The sequence below is a fragment of the Quercus lobata genome, chromosome 11 (assembly GCF_001633185.2).
Source record: "Quercus lobata isolate SW786 chromosome 11, ValleyOak3.0 Primary Assembly, whole genome shotgun sequence".
Taxonomy (NCBI): Eukaryota; Viridiplantae; Streptophyta; class Magnoliopsida; order Fagales; family Fagaceae; genus Quercus; species Quercus lobata.
Genome location: NC_044914.1, coordinates 53511444 through 53525964, shown reverse-complemented (window position 1 = coordinate 53525964; position 14521 = coordinate 53511444). Strand labels below are relative to the sequence as shown.

The 14521-nt window shown below is 33.5% G+C and overlaps 2 protein-coding genes across 2 annotated transcripts; both read left to right on the top strand.

Moving 5' to 3' along the window:
• Positions 1–314: 314 nt before the first annotated feature.
• Positions 315–8202, top strand: LOC115967146 (lysine histidine transporter-like 8). The gene is made up of 5 exons (XM_031086222.1): positions 315–610; positions 3007–3140; positions 4111–4547; positions 5117–5248; positions 7711–8202. The coding sequence occupies exons 1-5, from the start codon at positions 315–317 to the stop codon at positions 8200–8202; spliced, it is 1491 nt and encodes a 496-aa protein (XP_030942082.1).
• Positions 8203–9275: 1073 nt separating this feature from the next.
• Positions 9276–14276, top strand: LOC115967145 (lysine histidine transporter-like 8). The gene is made up of 4 exons (XM_031086221.1): positions 9276–9291; positions 10725–11158; positions 12687–12821; positions 13785–14276. The coding sequence occupies exons 1-4, from the start codon at positions 9276–9278 to the stop codon at positions 14274–14276; spliced, it is 1077 nt and encodes a 358-aa protein (XP_030942081.1).
• Positions 14277–14521: the final 245 nt, after the last annotated feature.

The following is a 14521-nucleotide window of genomic DNA, read 5'->3' as shown; positions in this document are numbered from 1 at the left end:
ATAAATCACCTAATTTTTCTTCCTCTGTGTATGCATATTGTAAATTAAAGCAAGAATCAAAAGGGTCTCCCTTTAATTAAAGAACAAGGAACTGCGTGTTCTATGATATTTCCTTGTTGACTTCGGAGTCCGGATCTGTAAACCTTATTTATTAAAAAATAAATAAGAATTATACAACCACTGTACTCCGTACAGGAGCTCCACCAAGACCCGTAGTCATTATATATATACCAACACCCTTCAGCTTTATATTTGCAAAACCCACACCTAATATTTTCAACATAGCTTTTGAACTAGAGCAGAGGAGTGTAGCCATGGCAGAAATGCTAGAACCAAATTATAGAAAAATTATGCCTCTCCCAGCTTCACGTTCCAATACCAAAACCCTGGGAGAGCCAATGCAAATGATAATCATTATAGATAGTGAACCCTCAAAAGATGTTACTACATCTGCAAGTTTGCAAGGTTATCAGCACAATCCACAGGAAGCTTGGCTTCCCATCACTGAGTCCAGGAATGGCAACACCTTTTTTGCAGTGTTTCATTTACTCTGTTCGGGAATTGGATTGCCAGCTCTTTTACTTCCTGTTGCATTTGCCACACTTGGATGGTAAGCTATCTTTTGCAATGATTTAAGTTGTCTTGATTGAGTTCAATTTTGCTTAACTAATAAAGCCATTAATTGTTCATAAATCCAAAGAGAAAAGGATGGGTTATGAAATGAGAATTTCATGACTAACTAAAATCAAGCTCCTACAGAAAAGAAAAGAAATCACGGGGACCACTGAAGATTACACCCAGTGTAGGGATGGCAATTTTGCCCCGCCCCGCTTGACCCGCCCCTCCCCGCTTCGCCCCATGCGGGTTTTTCCCACCCTGCAAAGGTGGTGGGACGGGGATGGGGCAAGATTTTAGACCCGCACCACGGGGCGGGGTGGGGATGGGTTTACATTTTTTAGACCAACCCCGCCCCGCCCCACCCCATCCCCGCCCCGCCCTGCATTAATAAGGGTTAAAAGGTAATTTTTTCATACCCTAAAACCCTACTATTTAAACAAAAATATCATCATCTTATTTTATTTAAGTGGAGATTCTTTTTGAAGAACTAGGCAATTTTTATTTTGCTATGTATTAGGAGTTTGGATTATTTTATTGTGTCATACTATGAGATTTTTGTTGTGATATTATCTTGTTAAATATTTAGATAATATGATTTAGTATTTGCTAAAAATTAGTTTGATTCGATAGAATAAATTTATTTATAATTTCAAGTATATTTTTGTCATTGAAACATGTCATTTTATTTGAAAAAATGGTAATAGTTGTAGGGAAAATTAACAAGAAATAGAGTTTTACAGTGTAGGGCGGGGCTTTGCGGGTCTTCACGGGGCCTTAAGGGACGGGGATAGGGCAATAAATTTTCCCCATCATGCGGGGCGGGGCGGGGATGGGGCAAGAAAAATCCATGCGGGGCGGGGGCGAAGATCCCATCCTTCGGCCCCGCCCCGCCCCATTGCCATCCCTAACCCAGTGGTCCTTTCCATACTAAGAATGCGTTTGGATTGGGATGAAAACTTCCGCGTTTCAGTTTTGTCTTTTTTTTTTTTTTTTTTTTTTTTTTTTTTCACGCGTTTTTGAGCGTTTTGAGTGTTGCGGCTCCTGTTCATGCACTGTTCAATGAACAGTAGCCGCAAATTTTGACTTTTCAAATTTTTTTGGACCAATCATAGCACATCGTGTACTGTTCACGGACCCACAAATTTCACTTTTCAGCAACTTTTTTATTAAAAATGGGTCCCACGATACTATTCACATATTTAAAAATTATTTCGCTACAGTGTTTTTCAGTTTTCAGTTTCAGTTTTCAGTTTTCAGCTGTATCCAAACGGACCCTAAATGTCAAAGAATGACGTTAGTCAATTTTACTTAAGATCTGTGACACAGAAGTGTAGTAAATGTCAAAGAATGACGATAGAGAATTATAAATTTCATTTTACCCTTATATGGTTTGGTCAATTTGTCAATTAAAACTTGAAAAACAGTTACATTTCATTGATATATGATGTTTATTTGTATCTACTTTTAGTTACTGAATTTAATCTATTCAAATTTCAAGTTATAAAATAAACAATTTATAGTCTCAGTATAGGAAGAAATGGAATGTTTGAGTACCCGGCTGAAAATTGATCTGTTATGCACAAACCGAAAAAAAAAAAAAAAAAAAAAAAAAAAAAAAACCAACTTCTTTATTATTTATTTTATTCAACAATCAGTCAAGCTTAACCTTTTAGACTTCATGTAAAGGCAAGCTTATGCTCTCAAAGTATGACCATATAACTTGGGGGAAAAAAAAAAAAAAAAAACTTCTTTATTTTTTATTTATTAAACAATCAATCAACCTCAACCTTTTAGACTTGATGTAAAGGCAAGCTTATGCTCAAAATATGACAATATATTTGGGAAGAAGCTTATATGTGTAACTAATCAATAACCATGCAATACACATTAAAGTTTATCAAAGTATGATTTTTTTCCCCTTTATTTTACTATTTACTTTTCTTTTTCCTTAGAATTCTTTTACTATTTGTCCAACTATGAAATTTGATAATTATATTAATTATTATTAATAATTATTTATAATTGTGTCAATATATGAAACTGTCTATTTGATCATTTAAAGAAAATATAGCGTAGCGTGTTACTTAACATGTTTTACTAGTTATTAAGCTAAAATTATCATAAAATATTACAACCATACATCCATAGTACAAGATTTTATAGATTTTTCCCCCCATTTATGACCAAAATATATATATATATATATATATATATATATATATATATACATTGCTCTTTGCTCACTTTTCTTAAGACCTGAGACACTTTCACGTGATACTCATTTTTCTTCCTCTGTGCATGCATAGTGTAAATTAAAGAAAGAATTAAATGAGAATTTGATGACTAGCTAAAATCAAGCTCCTACAGACGTAATTTCATTGGTTGCAGGGCATGGGGTATAATATGTTTGTCACTAGCATTTGCGTGGCAGCTCAATACCATATTTATTCTCGTTCGACTCCATGAATCAGTTTCTGGAATCCGCTACAGCAGATACATGCACCTTGCATTAGCTTCTTTTGGTTAGTATAGAACCCCTGTTGTTGTTGTTATTATTATTATTATTTTACTTTTTGTTAATAAATATTCTAAAAGCACAAGATAAAATATATTTAATATTTTATTAAATTTTATTTTATTTTTTAAACTTTTCTTTTTTAAAAGTCAAATTGTAATCGCTTTTTTTTTTTTTTTAATAAGTTACACATGCACTCGATAAGTCCTAATCTAATAACTTCATGTTTTCACCCCGCACCGAATGCTTATAAGGGGAGTAGGTGCCAATTTATCGATTAGAGTTCATTAGCATGCAAATATCAAGAAAAATACACCCAACTACAATATCTTTTGTGTAAAAGCCAATAAATTGTTGAAAAGCATATTTTTCCTTCTGAAATGTATTATATATTATAATTCACAGTTGAATATTTATTATTATTATCACGTACAAGGCTCATTAGTTTTTCATGATTCTTTAACTTGTGGGTCGTTATTATTTTTATCTCAATAAAAAAAATACAATTTTTTAATAATTATCTTGATTATATATAATGATTAGTACATAATGAAAGTAGTTTCTTTTTAAATAATTATATATATAAAGTAAAATCTATATTTGATATTTCACAATTTACTACTTTAACAACACGTGAGACAAATTTAAATTGTATTCTCATTTCCCTAGTTAACATCCAATTGCTTTTGTTCTAATAATGTGTTGCAAAGTTCTCACAACTTACTAAATTTAACAAGAAGTGGGACTAATACAAACTGTGTTCCCCAATTAACATTCAATAAAATTAGGCCAAATGACAAAGGTCTTACCCATGATGCATAGGAGGGTGATAATGTGTTATTATATACAACACCAATGCCTTAGTCCCAAAATTTTGGATCGGCTATGGATACTCAATAAATTAGTTAAGATCAATGACATGTTTTCTCTTCCTCAATTCTATACTATCTTAAGTCATAATTCATTACTATATGCAGGTCCAAAACTAGGGAAGTTGCTTACCCAATTCCCTCTATTATACAATTCAGGGAGTACATGTATCATTCTAATTATTACTGGAGGAAAGACGCTGGACCTTATATTCAAAACCCTATGTGATCGTGATGCCATGTGTCATGCTAAATCATTGACAAATACAGAGTGGTTCTTGGTGTTCACGTGCTTAGCAATACTTATAGCCCAACTACCAAACCTGAACTCTATAGCTTGGGTGTCTTTAATTGGGGCCATCACAGTTGTTCTATATTCTACTTTGATTTGGGCTCTCTCAATTACCAAAGATAGGCCCATAGGCATATCCTACGGTCAATCTGACAAATTGAAATCTAACGTGGAAAAATTTAGTGATGTGTTGAATGCCCTTGGGATTATTGCCCTTACATTCAAAGGACATAATGTTATCCTCGCGATACAGGTTAGAATCTCTAACATCCTTTCTACTTTTTTTCTTTTCAGGTTCCAATGATAGTTTAATGTTGTTCATGTTAGTGATTTGAACTCCACCTCTTCCTCTCTCAATATTTATCTAACAAAAAAAAAAAAAAAATCCTTTTCCTTTTCAAAAAGTTTAGAATTACACTTTTTTTTTTTTTTTTGGGTTTTAGGGTTAACAATGGTTTACGAATACATTATTTGAACATTTTTACACCCTTGTAAACTAGATTGTTTAACCTAATTAATTAACCAAGTGAATACTTAGGTCTATTATTCAGATCTAGGTTAAAATAGTAAAGTCATATCTTATAATGCAGCGGAAAATAAAGAACACAATGCTATGATCACCTAAGAAAACCAAACCAGTAAAAAACCTGGGGAGGATTTAACCTAGTTATCCTCAAGGTAAAAAGCAAATCTACTAGAAAGAATTGAAGTTTACAATAAGACTTAAACCACTAACATCCTATTACTACTACATGTCGAATAGATACATTTTTCATCTCGATTTGAATGTAATATTAAGTTAAAATGTCTTTAATTTTGCAGGGAACATTGCCTTCAAGTCCAAAACAAACATCCTATATGTCAATGTGCATAGGAGTGACAATATCATACATAGTAATTGCTATGTGCCAATATCCCCTTGCAATAGGTGGATTTTGGGCTTACGGAAACAAGGTAAGCAAATCTTTCTTTTTTTGAACTTATTGAGATTTGTTATATACTTTCCTAAGAAAGAGATTTATTTTATATCATCACGATTTTTTCATCAGTCAAACAAGTTCATGTTTGAGACGGTGGTTTTAAAATGCACTTTTAGGTTGAGTTTGGATTGCACTAAAAAATGAAAGTTGGAGCGTTTGGCGTTTTTTCTATGGGTCCCATGCACTGTTCATGGGACCCGCAAGTACAGAAAAACGCAAATATTAAGTTAAAACTAGATCCCGTGGAACTATTCACACATTTAAAAATTATTTTGTTACATTGTTTTCAGTTTTCAGCAATAAGCAGTATCCAAATAGACCTTTAGTGTCTGTTTGGCAAAAATTATTTTTACCAACTTATTTTACCATTTAGCTTATTTGTTTGCTACAACTTATATGTCCCAACATACTTTTTGGTACTATTTATGGATCCCACTATACTATTTCAGCTAACTTTTAGCTTTATTTATAATACTTTTAACAAAAAGCTTTCAGTTTTAGCAAAATAAACAGATCACAAACGGACTCTTAGAATGTATAAATATATATATATATATATTTTTTTTTAAATCCCACTTCTTTTTAGGTATAGGCGTATTGTTTCTCGAACAAACCATTAAAAAAAAAAAAAGTCAAAATGCAAAAACGTCACAGAGGTTTGGGTCAATTGTCAATGTTCATGTAAATTCAATTTGAATTTTACACAATTGAGGCATCCCAATTATATCCAAATTGACCCCTATGTTAAACAAATTCTATCAGTTTCAGCAATTCATTTCTTAACCCTCTCTCGCTTTCTCTCTCTGCCTACCTCTCCAAGGCTAATTCCCTTGATCTCTCTCCCATTTGCACTATTTCCCTCCCCTTGTTCCTTGGGGTGGAATTGGACGTTGGGCTTGGGCCAAACTAGACCCAAGGAACGCTCCATCCACTATGGTCTACTTTGATGCACTGTTAAAAACGATATTTTAAGCTGGGTTTTTTAATAACGCTGCTCCAGGGGTAATTTGAGCCGGACGTATAGTCGCGTTTTCTAACATATGTCAGATTCAGGTTAAGGGTGTAAGCGACTAAATTTCTAGTTTGAAATAAATCAAACAAGTAAAATAGTTTCACAAATGCGAATTTATATTGATGATTGTGTGGTACAATTCTCTGGAATTACAAAAGAGTGATCCTCTGATTCGATCTCCTTGCAAGACTTATTGATTGGATTTGTGGTAATGTGGTTTTGACTTGAACACAAAATATCCTTCAATTTGGTTGAGGGATGGATCGAAGACTACTGAAACGGAATTACAATGAATCTCTGGCTATGAGCTTGTTTAGAAATCCTTTGTTCTTCGCGTTCTTCGTGTTCTTCGTGCGTTCTTCGTGCGTTCTTCGTCTTCGAAGGTTTGTGGTGGAAGTTCTTCGGAGCTTTAGAGGCTTGAATCCGTTGAGCTTCAATGATTTGTGAGTTGTTAATGTTTTCGGACACTTTTGGCTTGATTCCCGTGAACTTTAGGATCTAGGCAGATGATCTGGATGATTCTGCTTCAAATGTTCTTCGATTTTGGGGTTGAAGTTCTTGAAGGCTTTGAGGCTTGATCTTCACAGAGCTTTTTCACTTTTGAATTCTGGTCCCCTAAATGTCTCAGGAAGGCTTCTATTTATAGGAGTTTTGGGGTGGGTGAGCGACACGTGGCGGAGCTTGATTGGTGACACATGTCACAGCTTGATTGGTCCGCTTGAGTCATCGCTTACACGTACGAGGCTGCTTGAGTCATCGCTTACACGTGCGAGACTGCTTGAGTCATCGCTTACACGTGCGAGACTGCTTGAGTCATCGCTTACACGTGCGAGGCTGCTTGAGTCATCGCTTACACGTGCGTTGATGCGTGATTGGCTCTTGCATGACACTTGGCAAATTTTTGTTGGCTTCTGAATAGTGATAGCAAAACCTAGCAGCAATACATGGTGTTCTGTAATTGGCTGTATTTTGTGGACTTGGTAATGTGACGTGTCAGCTTGTGATAGGTCGGAAATTTTCCCTCTCTACAAAGGGTTTTGAAATTTTTATTTGTTTTGGGGTGCTGTGAACTTACGAATTGATAGTTTGGAAATTGGAGATAGATGATTTTGTTCTGACTAAAAGGCTTGAATTTAGTCAAATTGGAGATAAATAATTTTGTATCACTTTTATTTTATTTTATTTTATTTTTTAATAATAAATGTGGTCACATACAAGGCACATGATCACAATTCGTCCCTCAAAGATATGAAATCTTAACATAGGCGTTAATTTGGATACTTGTAAGATCTTAAAGGACTAAAAATTTAAGTTGATAGTGCAAAAAATGTGTTAATTTGGATACTTGTAAGACTTTTTTTTTATTAATTATTATTTTTGTTATTAATATTTTTTTTTTATATTTATTTATTTATGAATGACAGGTACCGTATAGTGGAGGACAAGGATTGTTGACTGCATTTTCACAAATCCACGGACCAAACACCTCGAAGTTAATTATGACTTCAATTTACCTACTAGTTTTGGTGAACTGTTTATGTAAATTCCAAGTTTACGCCATGGTTGTTTTCGACAACTTGGAAGTTGGATACACAAGCAAGAAAAATCAGCCATGCCCAAAGTGGGTTCGCACATTCCTTCGCATTTTCTGTGGAGGGTTGGCTTTCTTTCTTTCTGTGACTTTCCCATTTTTGGGAAGCCTAGCACCTTTAGTTGGAGGTGCTACATTGCCTTTAACTTTTGCTTATCCATGCTTCATGTGGATTGCAATGAAGAAACCTCGACCAAATGGTTTGGTTTGGTTTATAAACATGGGGTTAGGTTGCCTTGGCATTGTCTTGACTGTTCTAATAGTTATTGCAGCGGCTTGGACCTTAGCTGACAAAGGCCTAAAAGCCAACTTCTACAAGCCTTAATGACAGATACATTAGTAAGAAATTAAACCTATAACCATTTTGGATGTGTATATGGGCCTCCGGGAATTGCTTATTCAATTGGCCGTCTTGTGTTAATTGTTCTTTATATAGGTATATACAAGATAAGTTGTAATACATTATGTTGAAAATAGAGAGAGTGCCGTTTGTATAAGCTGATGAGCAAAAGATCAATTGGTTTGTTTAAGGGGTTTAACTCATTTTCAATTCAAGTTCGACAAAATGCTATAATGCTTTGTGAACGTTAAAATAAATTAAAGTAACTCTCCAAATATGCCTTTTGAAGGGCTATGACCCACTTGACTCATATTCATTTGGTAACTACTTTCCACCATTTTCATTGACATTCACAAGAATTCTCTTAAGATTACTAATTGAAGAATTCTTAGCTTAGTTGTATCCCGGGAACAAATTTGCAGTAAGCTTTTAACATATTTTGTGTTTGGACAAATATTGTTTGAGGATAGCGAAGTGTTTGTGCCTCTAAGCCATTTTTTATCCAACTATTTACTGTTGTTCCTTGCATTAGGGTGTCTTGCACAAAGTTGTCAGTACTACACTGAAGGCCATTTCGGCTAGGATAAGAGAAGGAAATATTTTGGTACGGATTAATATTAGTGTGCAGTTTTGATATCACCACAATCAGTATAGAACAAAATTACAAAAAGCCCAAATCTTATGACTCAAGTCTCACCCTCCCCACCCACATGTAGATCAAAGGTGTAGATGAAAGCCTAAAAGGTCTGACCCTCCCCACCCAAAAGTAAATCAAAGCCTAAACTTTTACCCACAAACTCTCTTCTTCCTCCCATGTTTAGATGAAACCTAGCAACTTATAAACTCTCTTCTTCCTCCCCACGTGTAAATGAAACCTAGCCAAGACCTTCACTCAATTACAACCTCTCTTTCCCTATACAAACACTCTTCAACTTCTAAGAAAACAATGATTTCCACTCCAACTCAATGATTATTTGAAGGTATAAATGTAGGAGCTTAAAAGATTTCAGCGTTTGGTATTTTGGTCTTCAATACAGCCACTTCCAACCAATTATACAATGCAGTTAACACCAGGTAAATGCCACCTGATTTATGAAATTGAAAAGTTAGTTTTATTTATTGTTTGCTTTGCATGTTGTAAAATTTGTTCTTTTATATATATCCGTCTCCTAAAGCATCAAAAGTTATGTCACTATAATTTATTACAATTCATTTCAAAGAGGTATGCTTATTTTCTTTATTTCGTGTTCTCATAAATAGTTTGTTTATTAATTTGTTGTTGAATCCCAAAATACTATGTTCGTTTTTATGCCACTATAATTTCTTACATTTCATTTCATGAATTTAAAATACATATATTTTGATTCATAAGAATTGAATTATAATATATATATACACGATTCTCTGTTACTCTATTAATTGATATGTCTTTTTTTAATTCCCACTACTAATCTTTTTTTTCTTCTACTTTTTTTTTTTTTTTAATTTGCTCAATTTGAATATTGGATACACTTGTTTTTTACTAGTGCATGCACACACATACTCACGTACTCACAACTTGGATATATGGGGGTAGCGCCACCTTAAAGTCAGGGTGGTCCCAGGGCCACCTTGACTTGAAATTTTTTTTTTAATATATAATAATTTAAAATGTTTTATTTGTCTACCCTTCAAAAAAAATTTGGGAACACCCTTAGCTTTTTTTATGCCAGTAAAATTAAATTTTGCTCCATAATTTTTTCTACATTCAGTAGATGAATGACTATTTGGCTGTGTATATTGAAAGAGATGTAGCTTGTAATATTGATAATGAAACTATCATATAACAATTTTAAAATATGAAAACTCGTAGAAGATAATTGTAAATTTTATATATTTGAGTGTTTTTTTTTTTTTTTTATTGTTGTTATTATCAATATATGAATTTCTCTTTTTATTAGATTGTATAATTTATATTTCTTAAGGAACATAAGAAAAATTATTGGGACCGCCACTGTGGATATATATAAGTATTAGTGGATTTAAGCATACTCACAATTGGATTCACACATATTCACACACCACTCATATAAATGGAAAGAGAAAGAAGAGAGACAAATTAGCATAAATTATTATGTACTCCCGGAGTACCATAAATGCGTACTCTCTTCTCTCACATAAATTGTGGGTCCCACTAATTAAATTCATAGTGAAACTCACCATTTATGTGAAAGGGGGGAGTACGCATTTTTGGTACTTAGAGAATATCTAATACTAAATTTAACAAGAAGTTGGACTAATACAAACTGTGTTCCTCAATTAACATTCAATAAAATTAGGCCAAATGACAAAGGTCTTACCCATAATGCATAGGAGGGTGATAATGTGTTATTATATACAACACCAATGCCTTAGTCCCAAAATTTTGGATCAACTATGGATACTCAATAAATTAGTTAAGATCAATGACATGTTTTCTCTTCCTCAATTCTATACTATCTTAAGTTAAAATTTTTTACAATATGCAGGTCCAAAACTAGGGAAGTTGCTTGCCCTATTCCCTGTATTATACAATTCAGGGGGTACGTGTATCCTTCTAATTATTACTGGAGGTAGGATGCTGGACCTCATATTCAAAACCCTATGTGATTATGATGCCATGTGTCATGCTAAATCATTGACAAATACAGAGTGGTTCTTGGTGTTCACGTGCTTAGCAATACTTATAGCCCAACTACCAAACCTAAACTCTGTAGCTTGGGTGTCTTTAATTGGGGCCATCACAGTCGTTCTATATTCTACTTTGATATGGACTCTCTCAATTACCAAAGACAGGCCAATAGGCATATCCTACGGTCAATCTGACAAATTGAAATCTAACATGGAAAAATTTAGCGATGTGTTGAATGCGCTTGGGATCATTGCCCTCACATTCAAAGGACATAATGTTATCCTCGAGATACAGGGTAGAATCTCTAACATCCTTTCTACTTTTTGCTTTTCAGGTTCCAATGATAGTTTAATGTTGTTCATGTTAGTGATTTGAACTCCACCTCTTCATCTCTCAATATTTATCTAACAAAAAAAATCCTTTTCCTTTTCAAAAAGTTTAGAATTACACCTTCTTTTTTTTCTTTTTCCTTTTTTGGTTTTAGAGTAAACAATGGTTTATGAATACATTATTCGCATAGAATTTCATAACCTATCAAATTGGTAATTTTTATTTAGTGTGTGAAAATAATTTTTTATGCACGAGTCCATGTGAAAATGATGTCAGACAAATTATAATTTTAGTGAAAATTGTGTTATACCATATATAGCTCTTTGCTTTTGGGGTAAGATACGCTTCAACAGTTGCATGCTAATAAAGTCAAGGTTTGTGCCTTCACCCAACTTTAAGATCCAACATGAGAGTATCCAACTATGTAAGAAAGCCCAACCTAGCCTAAACTTGTGACCCTTTTAGATTCAATAGAACTTGGACATGTCAAAATCCTAAAATATGAAATTCTATATAAGGATATGTACTCATGCAACAATTTTTTTTAATTGAGTACTCCCGTAACACTTCAATCTTAAAACTTGGAAAAGATGTCTAAGAGATTTTGCATTTCACAAAGAAACTAATAAAAGATCCCCAGCCCTTCCCCAATGGTGGTACCTCACTACCACTCCCTTGTAAGTTGCAAGAGGAGGATTCTTTGGTTCGGGAAGATAAATTTTAAATGATGTGACAATCTATATATCTTCATTATTAGGTTCATTGGGTTAACTCGTCTACAATCTTCCATCTCACATGAGATTGTATTAACAATTATTTCAAACATTCAATACATACATAGTCTTTGAACTTATACCTTATGAGAAATATATATACACACACACACACCCTCTCACTAGATTCAATAGAACTTGGACATGCCAAAATCCTAAAATATGAAATTCTATACAAGGATATGTACTCATGCAACAATTTTTTTTAATTGAGTACTCATGCAACACTTCAATCTTAAAGCTTGGAAAAGATGTCTAAGAGATTTTGCATTTCACAGAGAAACTAATAAAAGATCACTAGCCCTTCCCCAATGGTGGTACCTCACTACCACTCTCTTGCAAGTTGCGAGAGGAGGGTTCTTTGGTTTGGGAAGATAAATTTTAAATGATGTGACAATCTATATATCTTCATTATTAGGTTCATTGGGTTAACTCGTCTACAATCTTCCATCTCACATGAGATTGGCCCTAAGTATTTACAATTATCTCATACATTTAATACATACATAGTCTTTGAACTTATACCTTATGAGAAATACACACACACACACACCCTCTCACTAGAAATCTACCATTCAAGTGAAAGGAGGGAGGAGTCTGCCCTATATAATAGTGGTGCACTATTATAAAAACAAACCAAACTATGCTTTAAAAGAATAGATATATTTGTCATCTCGATTTGAATGTAATTTTACGTTAAAATGTCTTTAATTTTGCAGGGAACATTGCCTTCAAGTCCAAAACAAACATCCTATAAGTCAATGTCCACAGGGGTGACAATATCATACATAGTAATCGCTATGTGCCAATATCCCCTTGCAATAGCTGGATTTTGGGCTTATGGAAACAAGGCAAGCAAATCTTTTTTTTTTTTTTTTTTTTTTGAACTTATTGAGATTTGATATATACTTTCCTAGGAAAGAGATTTATTTTATATTATCGTGATTTTTTCACCAATCAAATAAGTTCATGTTTGAGACAGTGCTTTAAAAATGCACTTTTAGAATATAATTTTTTTTAAAAAAAAAAAATTTAAATCCCACTTCTTTTTAGGTATTGACGTACTGTTTCTCGAACAATCCATTTAAATATATATATATATATATATATATATATATTATGAAAACACCAATGAGATTTGGGTCAATTGTAAACATTCGTGTACATTCAAATTTGAATTTTAAACAATTGAGACATCGCAATTCATTTCTTAATCCTCTCTCTCGTTCACTCTTTACCTACCTCTCCAAACCTGATTCCCTTGATCTCTCTCCCATTTGCACTATTTCCCTCTCCTTGTTCCCCGGGGTGGCACTGGACGTTGGGCTTGGGCCGAGCTAGACCCAAGGATCGCTCCTTCCACCATGGTAAATTGAGGTTGAAGGGTTTTGAATTTTTTTTTTTTTTTTTTTTTGATAGAATTTGAAATTTTTATTTGCTTTGGGGAGTTGTGAACTTTCAAATTGATAGTTTGGAAATTGGACATAGATGATTTTGTTCCGACTAAAAGGCATGAATTTAGTGAAATTGGAGATAAATAATTTTGTATCACTTTTATTTTAAAAAATATATTTTTTTTAATCAGGTCACATACAAGGCACATGATCACAATTCGTCTCTCAAATATATGAAATCTTAATATAGGGGTTAATTTGGATACTTGTAAGATCTTAAGGGACTAAAAATTTAAATTGATAGCGCAAAAAATGTGTTAATTTGGATACTCGTAAGACTTTTATTTTTTTTCATTCATATTTTTTTCATTAATATATATTTTTTTTCATTTTATTTATTTATTTATTTATGAATGACAGGTACCGTATGGTGGAGGACAAGGATTGTTGACTGCATTTTCACAAATCCACGGGCCAAACACCTCGAAGTTAATTTTGACCGCAATTTACGTACTTGTATTGGTGAACTGTTTATGTACATTCCAAGTTTACGCCATTGTTGTTTTTGACAACTTGGAAGTTAGATACACAAGCAAGAAAAATCACCCATGCCCAAGATGGGTTCGCACATGCCTTCGCATTTTCTATGGAGGGTTGGCTTTCTTTCTTTCTGTGACTTTTCCATTTTTGGGAAGCCTAGCACCTTTAGTTGGAGGTGCAACATTGCCTTTAACTTTTGCTAATCCATGTTTCATGTGGATTGCAGTGAGGAAACCTCGACCAAATGGTTTGGTTTGGTTTATAAACATGGGTTTAGGTTGCTTTGGCATTGTCTTGACTATTCTAATAGTTATTGCAGCGGCTTGGACCTTAGCTGATAAAGGCCTAAAAGCCAACTTCTACAAGCCTTAATGACAGATACATTAGTAAGAAATTAAACCAATAACCATTTTGGATGTATATATGGGCCTCAAGGAATTTCTTATTCGATTCGCCGTCTTGTGTTTTTTTTTTTTTTTTAATTATTATTTTTTTTATTAGATAATTTCAACCTATGACATCCGTTCTTGATAATATAGCTTTTTATCATCAAACCCAAACTCTAATCAGTTAATGTTAATTGTTCTTTATATAAGTATACACAAGGTAAGTTGTAA